We start from the raw sequence: 9,879 nt of genomic DNA, 5'->3' as shown, positions 1-9,879 counted from the left end.
ATACTAAAATAAATCATCCTTCACTTTTCTTTTGTGTCATCCAAAATATCACATCATTTAAGAAGATGTAAAAGATGTACAGAGACAACATCAGTATAGCTTGTGTTTTTTTGGTTTTATTTTTTAGTTTTCATTGAACTGAGGATTTAGAACTTTCATTTTCTGCCATTTTTACTAAAGAAAAGCAAACTGACAGGAGAAAATGTTTCATAATTACTTGACCAATTAGAAGATAAAGGCAAAACAGTAACAATACTCTAGACTCCGGTGAAATGATAAAATTGGTCATATAAGTGAAATTTGAAACTGTGAGTGGTCAGATGATGATATCTGGGATGAATTTCCTCAGACACAAGAATCAGAGCAAACGATAAATAAATCTAGAATTCTCAGTCAGTCATTTAATGGGAAGAACCTTATGACACATTATTTTGTAACAAGAAATCTAAAACTTCCTATTTTGCTAAAGGGATGTGTGAGAGCAAACTTTTATATTTAATAACATTTGTGCACACAAATATATTTGATACAGTTTAAGTGCTACAGGTAGATGTGTTTATAAAGCGATTATAAACAGGTGATAAAGACATTAAAAAATTAGATTTATCAGTCTAACTTGTGTTCATAAATCTAAAAATGAAAATGTTTTGCAATTATGTTATGAAAAGACAGCTGTTCTCCAGCAAAGTTATGAGCTCTGTAAATGTTTTGTTTTGACAATTGTGTTTTGCCATGCAAGTGCAAGAAGAACCAGCAATAAGCTAGATCCCATTAGAGACGTATTTGAAATCTGGAATCAGAATTTACGTCATGGATATCCTCCAGGTTCATGTATGACAGCTGAGCAGTAAGTTCAAAGGGCATTACTGCACATTTCACATATATGCATATATGCTTTCAAAATGAAGAATTTATGAAACAAAATTTTGGGTTTGCTACATTTAAATTCTTACTAAAGTTTTTAAAATAAAGTTGTCTTTTAATATGCTTTATTTTACCTCTATAAATTATTCACAAAATGACTTAAACATATAAAAATAATTCAAAAGGTCCATTGGACCCAGAGGTAAGTGGTTAATTTTTTTCCCCTTGTATACCAAAGATTAGTTACATCTTTTGTAGGTCATGATTTCCCTAAGTAAGAAAAAAATAAAAGAAACAAATTTAAAAATCTAACTGTATAAACATATCTTTCACTATTTATTCTCAGTTGGCTTTACTATTGGAACTGAAAACCTATAAACTAAAAATTAATAATAAAATCACTTGGACAACTTAATGGTTCTGAGATCCACGTTATCATTTTGGGAAGGGTTTAGTACCATACCTCCTCCGACAAAATATTCCTTAACTGATGCGGCAAAATAATATATCCACATAGCTGGTAATATAATGCCCTTCTAAATGTAAATCACATTAAAACCAAAGAAACAGTGCAACATGATCAAATCTAATGATAATAATTAAAGAGCAATACCCTTACTGTGTACCTGGAACTGTGTTGAACAGCTCACATGCATTATCTCATTTAATCATCACAAGAGTTCTATGAGGTAAGATTTACCATAATCTACATTAATGGTAAGGGGGGCTGTGGGTAAGAGAAACTAAATTAAGGCTGTGTAATTAGTATATTGAAGAGCCAGGTTTCAGAACCCATTTGGCACTAGTGTCTGAGTGCTTATCTTCTACACCGGCTTTCTTAAAACTTGGTCACAGATCACTGGAGTCTTCAATTCCCTTTAGAGGCCAACCAATTCAAAGCTATTTACATAATAATTCTAAGATTATTTGCTCTTTTGCCTGTGTCGACATTTGTGCTGATGACACAAAGCCAAAGGTGGATAAAACTGGGGGAATCTCAGCACAATTAAAGGCAGTGGGTGGTACCAAACTGTAATAATCATCATGATATTGTGAAGAAGTAAAAACTATTAATTTCATTAAAAATCTTCTTAAAAATGTTGTGAAATGAAGTAGGAAGTAAGCATAAAGCACTGGTACTGTGTACTGAAGTATTAATACAACGACTGTCTTGAGGAAAAGCACTTGGTCTGAGCTGAGCGAACAGGAGCTTTCTTCAAGCAATATCATCTTTACTTGAAAGAATGGCAGATAAACAACAATTTTTTTAGGCTTCGATATTCGCCTGATATTTCTGAAAAATGCATAAAGTAAACCTGTTACTTTCAGAAAAAAATTCGACCTGTCAGGTGAAGATTAGAATTTTGGAAAGCTTACGTCTGCCATTCATTGTGAGCTTGGTAGCTTCCCAATATTTAATGACTCTTTGGATATGATCGGTGATGATGTTAAGGAATATGATTTTTTTTTTGTATTTTATAATGAAATGTTTCATAGTTGGAAGATCTGCAGAACTCGGTGAACCACTATTTTCCAAATAACCAATAACATTACAAAATCAAGCATGAGTAGGAAAGTCAAATTGCTAGTGATGAATTTTAACGTAACAGAGCATGACAAGTTCACTGAAGTGGTTTTAGACCATACATTGCAACTAAGCTTTAAGGGACTACTGCTGCTTAAGAAGGTCCTCTGCCAGCCACATCTGTGTAAGTCCACATTTTCTTCACACACTTCAACCAAAACAACGCACTGCGACATACGGAATGCAGAAGCAGAGATGAGAATCTAGCTGTCTTCTAATGAGTAAAAAGATTCCAAAAAAAAAAAAAAACAAAAAACCCACTGTTTCATTTTTTGGGAAAACATATCTACTTATGTTATTTTGGTTAATATGCATGAGTTTGTTATTGTTAATTTTACATAAATTTATACATATTTTTTAAATGTCTCAGTAAATATTGATAGATACAACCCACATAAACAAAAACTCTTTGGTGTCCTCAATAATTTTTTAGACTATAAAGGGGTCCTAAGAGCAAGAAGTTTGAGAACTGCTGCATGATGCTCCTTTCCCCCGTTTCTCGACCATACAAGGATACATTCGATTAGAAACTGATGCTCCGGGAGGGGCGATTCGAATGAAGATTGACTGAGCTGGAAAACCTGCTAACTATTTAACTTGTGCGTGTGGTTTTGTAGGAAGAAGTTACCAAAATATCATTTTATGATTCCTGGAGGGATTAATAGGCCCTTTGGTTTCTGAGATCTGGGCCCTCTCTGAAAGGCAGTCAATGGATGCAAGGTCAATAGAATGGGGTTAGCACTGATGTCGGGGACACCACAGCAGCTGCCAGACAAAAGGACACATTCCAGGACCCCGCAGATGGACTACAACAGGTTAGCAGGATTCCTATGATGGATGTTCCAAGTTGGACTTGCCCAGTTTTCCCTGTAACTCTATCATCATAATAACTGAAAAGCTCATTGTCAGTATTCTCTTCTTTAGATTAAAATATAAAATTTTTTTATTGACAATATGAAGGTCAGGAACAAATGAAGGAACAAACAAGTGTTTCTAAGCAGTTCTTTCATGTTTTCTGTTAGTACAAATACGGCTGAATATAAATTTTGAAAATGATAGTGATAAGCTCTTAAGGAAGCAGAAAATTAGTGGTAGTATAGGCATCCGTCAGGTTGTCATTAAATGACAATGGCTTTGCCAGCATATCCTGGTATTTGGTAGCTTTATCTTTAGCTGTGACAGTAGTTCAATATGGTACTGAGATACAGCCTGAGATACATACAGTACTGAGATCGGCCTTTACCATTTCTCTTAATGGCCGCCTGACAGCTTTTCATAATTTGCAGGCTGAATACTATTCCTAGCATTTCAGGAAAACAGTTCCCTTAAGAACGAGAAAGCATACTTTCCTGTTCTCATTTTAAATGAGGTCTAGTATATTTTCAAAAGCAGAAATACATATCAAGACAAAAATGATAAAAATCACCCTGGCCCCAATTTTACCAAATACACATAACTCATTCTATTTATATGTAAATCGCATAACTACCATGACATGTATAATCTAAGCATCACATCGGCGCACAATATTCCTAACTATTCGAGCTGTAGCGGTGCTCAGTATTCAGAGTTCTGTGACCCACAGCAAATGGAAAAGAGCCAGAAATCACAATCTCTCCTGCAATGGAAGCCTGCATTTCAATGATGGCAGATTAATGAGGGCTTTCTTTGATAGGATTAAATCTCGAGTAGGAAACTCGGTTTGGGATCTCATTATCAAAATATCCACTCTTCCTCCCCCTTAATGAATCCCTGCCTATATTGCTGTTAGAGGCATAGAAAGTCACCTCAAGAATTATTTCAAAGATAAAACATTAAAGGCAATAACTCAGGGGGAAAAAAAGAATGCTGCATACACAAACTAATGAAATGCAAATAAAAATATGTGATTATTAACAGTTAGAAAAATGTTAGAAAAATTCTCCATTTCATCACACCCCTCCCACCACTACTCATTGTCAACAATCTCTACATTAAAAACACCAAATGTTTATGAAATTGAATTTAAAAATGGCCTGCTGACCTTCTTATACTAGCCACAGACTTGAGAAACAGCACAACAAAACAAATAAAAAAAGATAAAGCATTTCAAAAACATTCTAAAAGCTAAAATATTTTAGCTTTCCTTGTTAAATAACTTTGATCTATCCACCCCGTGACAAGAAAATAGTTGTAGGCAGAGGAATTTTCTCCAAGTTAAGACATTTTCTGTTTTTTCCTCACTTCTTTTTGGGATTCTCAACAGTGACAGAACTGTTACCTAGAGGGTATTTGGAAATACAAGCAGCTTTCCAGAAATGTGTGTAGAGGCATTTCATTGTTACAATAATTAGCGGATTACCACTGGCAATCAGTGGCTGGGAGTCAGGGAGGCTCAGCATTAAAAAAATCTCCCATCCCACATGATTTACTAATGTATCATGTGACCAATCACACTATGCATATACATCAGCACTACTTTCACAATACTACTACTATTGAAGAGTTTTTATAAGAAGTTACACAAAAATGCCCCAGTAACTTTTGGAGTGGGTCATTATGGACAGGGAAGCATTAGTAGAGTAAATAACTTATAGGAAACCTATTGAATTATCGAATAGTTCAATCACCCTGCATGACAGCACATTTAAAGCACACTAGCGTACTCTCTACTCAGCTTTAACAAGCATTAACATTTGCCACATTTGCTTCAAAATTTTTTTTAAACCAGAATAATGTACTACCAATACAATGGAAGCCCCTTTTATGTCACTCCTCAATCCCAAAACTCTCTTTTTAAGTTTACGTTTTATACTTTCTATAACCTTAATAAGAATTTCTTCTTAGATAGAAAATATAAATATGACATTCCATATTTAGGTCTTTTAGTAGATCTAGAATTGACTTTCACATGTGGAGTTAATTTAGACTTTAATTCGCACCCCCTCCCATGTACTTATCCAACTGTATCATTATTTCATAATGCTTTCTTTTCTAACTGATTTGTAAAGCCATGTCTAGCGTGTATCAGATTCCATATATGGGTGGGTCTGCTCTGTGTTCTCCCTTCTGTTTTACTGGTTTACATTAGTGTCACTGCGTTAGTTTTCTTTTGGTTAATATTTGCCTGACATATGTTTTTTTATCTCATTTTGACCATTATTTTTAAATTTTTATGTTTATCTATAGATAGCATGTAGATGGATTTAAACATATATCTGAAAATCTCCTTTGATAGGCAATTTAATTAGCTCACGTTCTTTCTATGTTCTTTCTATTCTTACAGCATTGACTTTTCTTTGTGCTACCCTGCCCCCCTCCACTGGTTTAGAAGTTATATATTCTCTTTCTATTCTTTTACTGATTACCTTAAATTAAATTTTTAGCATGCATCCTTGCACTCTACATTTCTTGCAAGGAGAAAATACTGCTGTCTTTTGTTCTGGACGATTTTTTCAAATGTGTTTGTATAAAAAACAGCCTTGGGATAACAGACATAGAATCTCCCTTTGGAGCAAAGGACAAGTTTACTTACAGCACTGGAAGAAAAAGATAGTGTCTGTCTCTCTGTCTCTCTCCAGAGTAAAGGGAAGGAAGAAAAAGATAGTGTGTCTCTCTCTCTCTCCAGAGTAAAGGGAAGGCATGTATACTACCCATTTAAAAAAATTCAAATTCCCAGGCCAGGTATGGTGGCTCAGGCCTGTAATCCCAGCACTCTGGAAGGCTGAGGCGGGAGGATTGCTTTAGGCAGGAGCTCGAGACCAGCCTGAGCAAGAGCAAGATCCCCTTCGCTACAGAAATAGAAAAGTTGGCCCGGCATGGTGGTCAAGCCTGTAGCCCCAGCTACTCTGGAAGCTGAGGCAGGAGGATCACTTGAGCCCAGGAATTTGAGGTTGTAGTGAGCTAGGATAATGCAATACCCCCGTACTCTAGCCAGGGTGACAGAGAGAGACCCTGTTTAAAAAAAAAAAAAAATTCAAATTCCCCAAGCTCATGCACTGCGTATGCAGTTATCATCTGGGCCCTCAGTGTCGTCTCCACGGGATCTGGGAGAAAGGGGAACCAACACAAATATGCTAAAGCCCATGCTGCTTGCTATGTATGCTGTGAGTGACAAAGTCTTGTTTTCTGCCCACTCCATGCAACAGTAACAGGCTAATTTATTAGAGTAAAATCAAATCTCAGGTCTGAAAGGTTCCCAGACTTAATATCTAAATACAATGAGCATATTTCTGTTCCAATCAAAAGAATGCAAAAACACTGGAATTCCTTTTAACTGGTTCCCACCTACTCTTACCTTTCATGTTACTGTTACCTAGAATTTTATTTTCACCTTACTATCAGCCCAAATTGGCTTTATATATAAACATTTAGGTCATTGTTTAATCAGATTTACAAACGTGTAGGATTCGATGAGTGATTATATTTAAAGAGGATGAAACACTGCTTGGTACACAAAAAGCATTTAGTATGTGCTCAGATTATTGTTTTAACAATGTTTTTCTGATTAATTAAAGCAAAAATAAATTATTTTTCTGTTACCTTTCTTAGTACCAATTCTGTTCACGAATGTTTAAGGATTTTTATTAGACTGTCTTTCTAATTTTATACATATTTGTCTACATAAATGTTTTCTGTCAATCTATTAACACTGAACCAATGTAATTTTCTATTCAGTGGTGACCACAATTTAATTAGGTGCTTTCAAGAGAATTTTTTGAAAATAATTTTCACTTCTTATAGTCTCTATCTTGGATACTAGCATTCTTTTTCCCTCAAAAATGTAACATCATTACCAACTTGGCAGTCAGCATTTTGATAATTTCTTCAACTCTAGCATAAGATTTAATCTAATATTGTACTGTATTATACCTCATGTTTATAATGTGAGGCAAGAAATTTAGGGTCATATAAAACGAATAGTTAATAATATGCTTATTGGCTAATTTTTTATAAGTTTTTCGTCTCTATAATTATAGGGCTTGTCTTTGTTTTGTCTATGTGTTTGTTTTGTAACCTGTATGTGTTCTTTACAGAGCCCTGACTAAGAAAGCCATGTACTTAAATGAAAGGTATCTCTCCATAAGGTTATTAAGGAGGCCTGATGATTATATCACAGAGAGTTATAACATCACACAAAAAGCAATGAACTAGAAGGAAGCAGACCTATGTTTTAGTGCCTATTTTCCCAATGGAAAATATATCAGACTGGAGGCAGAAGGCTGATGCCAAATGATGTGAGTTAAAGTTTTAGTTCTGTGACTAATTAGTTTTGTTACCTTCACGAAGACTAAATTCTTTATCAATTAAATGCTGAAAACATTTGCTTCATATACCTTACAAATCTGTTTTTGACAATCCAATGAAAATAATGTCTATGAAAGTTATTTTTAAGCTACAAAGCACTTTGCAGGTACTTATACTATCAGCGTTATTGTCAACACTTTAAATGCACTAAGTATTCATATATTAATAAATATTTTTCATCTAATCTTGATTGTCAATATACTAGTTTCTGGATGTAAGCCTTTTTTACAGGAAAGGCACAATCAGGAAACAAGTTTAAGATGGACTAAAGAAATCTCTATCTCAAAAAGCATTTTTTTGAGGTTTATAAAAACCTATGACAATATAACTCCAACAACCTTTTATTTTTCCTTTTTTAATTTTAAAGATAAGTTTTTACTGATTTTTAAAAAATCCTTTATATAAGTATTTTTCAAATTGAGGTTCACAACATCAACTTACTGGGTGTAGATATTTAAAACAATAATAAAATGCATCACCGGTAAGAAGCGTAAAATGTTTCATAAAACTTGTTTCAGTTATATACACACATACACAGCACCACTCCCAATTTTTTGTGTCCTGGGTCTCAATATAAAATACAATTTCTTCCTATGTATTGTAGGAATAAACAGTTTTAAAAACATTGCTTTCTAGTGTTCTATTAAACATCATATAATACAGTTTTAGAAGATTTTTCACATTACAAAAATAACATGTTCAATGAAAAAAAATTAAAAACGGCACTTACACTCCCCCCTAATCACTCATAACTCCTCCAACCCAATATAATCGTAATTAATGTTCTAGAGCGTAGCTTTTCAACTTTTCTATGTATACTAAATTTCATTTTATGAAAATGAGATACCATAATATTTTATAAATTGTATTTGCTACTTTAACAATATGTAACATCAACATTTTTGTCCTCTTATCAGTAACTTTTCAATAAAGCATCTCCCTGAAAAATTATAACTGCTTGAGGGCAGGTGCCTTCAATTTAACTTCTGAATGAGTAACATATTCACAGCGTTAAAAAATTTTTAAATGTAAAGTGTAACAAGTAAACAGTTTCCCATACACCTCTGCTACCAATTTCAACTCCCTCCCCAAACAGGTAACCTCTGTTATTAATTTTTTCACTTTCATTTTTTTTAATTTTTAATTGACAAATAATAAGTGTATGTATTATGGGGTACAATCTAATGTTCTGATATATGTTTATCCAACAGCCTTTTAAAAAGGGCTTGACTCTGTGTCACAAACCACAAATGAGTTACAGGCTGAGCCACGCCCTGGCTAAGTGTTGAGTGTCAACTCTGAATTTTAGCAAGCTGATGAAGTAATGAGCAAAATCTGTCAAAGCTTCTAAGGTAATATGTCAAGCAAAACATCAAAGCAGCTACTTAGGATTTCACTTAAGCATAGATTTCCTATTTCTTCAAACCCAGGGCTCAATATCATAAAATCCAAGTGAAAACCCTTCACAACACAGTTCAATACAACACTCTCACTAATGGCTTTTTCAAAACAATTTGATGGTATCAAGTGTGTTAAGAAAAGTAAGATCTTTTTCCTTTACTTAAAGTGGGAATATGGAAGGTAACCACAAAAACTTTCTTAGCAGGAGGCTATAATTAGTAGCAGTAACTTGTTCAGAATCTGACTTCTATGCCAATAAAAGTTTTAAAAATACACTCTTTTGTGCTGCGAATTCCTCCTTTATTTTTTACCTCATGTTCTATGATACACCAAGTACTTACATCTGGAATAAAGCCAATATCGTTGAGATGATTACTCAGCTCTGGATCATGGAACGCAATCATCTGAGAGAACACCGTCAGATACTCTGAAATAGCAACAGAGATAATCATCATTTTTACAAAGTACTCAAAGACATTAAATTCAAATATAGTTTCATTTACATACTGAATGAGATTTAATTTCTCCATGAAAAAAAGATACTTTAATAGATAATTTTGTTTTTTTATTACCTTACTTACTGCTAATTATTAAACAAATGTACCAAAAATCTATGCCACAACTTATTCTCTGTCTTCAGAGCTATCAGTTTATTTCCTGAGTCACAAATTAAACACATGATATATGATGTTTTCCTATTAAACTCTACAAACACATTTTCTCTAGTAATACTAAATCTGTTT

General features: G+C 33.9%; 1 protein-coding gene across 1 annotated transcript in view; it reads right to left on the bottom strand.

The window, feature by feature from the left end:
• TBCK (TBC1 domain containing kinase) overlaps positions 1 to 9,879 on the bottom strand; it is a 110,856-nt gene that overhangs the window by 68,352 nt on the left and 32,625 nt on the right. The window contains exon 17 of the mRNA XM_012655085.1: positions 9,478 to 9,563. Coding sequence (XP_012510539.1) covers positions 9,478 to 9,563 — 86 coding nt within the window. The remainder of the gene's footprint in view (positions 1 to 9,477; positions 9,564 to 9,879) is intronic.

The sequence above is a fragment of the Propithecus coquereli genome, unplaced genomic scaffold (assembly GCF_000956105.1).
Source record: "Propithecus coquereli isolate 6110/MARCELLA unplaced genomic scaffold, Pcoq_1.0 Scaffold46, whole genome shotgun sequence".
NCBI lineage: Eukaryota > Metazoa > Chordata > Mammalia > Primates > Indriidae > Propithecus > Propithecus coquereli.
The sequence above is the reverse complement of the archived record's forward strand: the minus strand, read 5'-3'. Positions and strand labels throughout refer to the sequence as shown.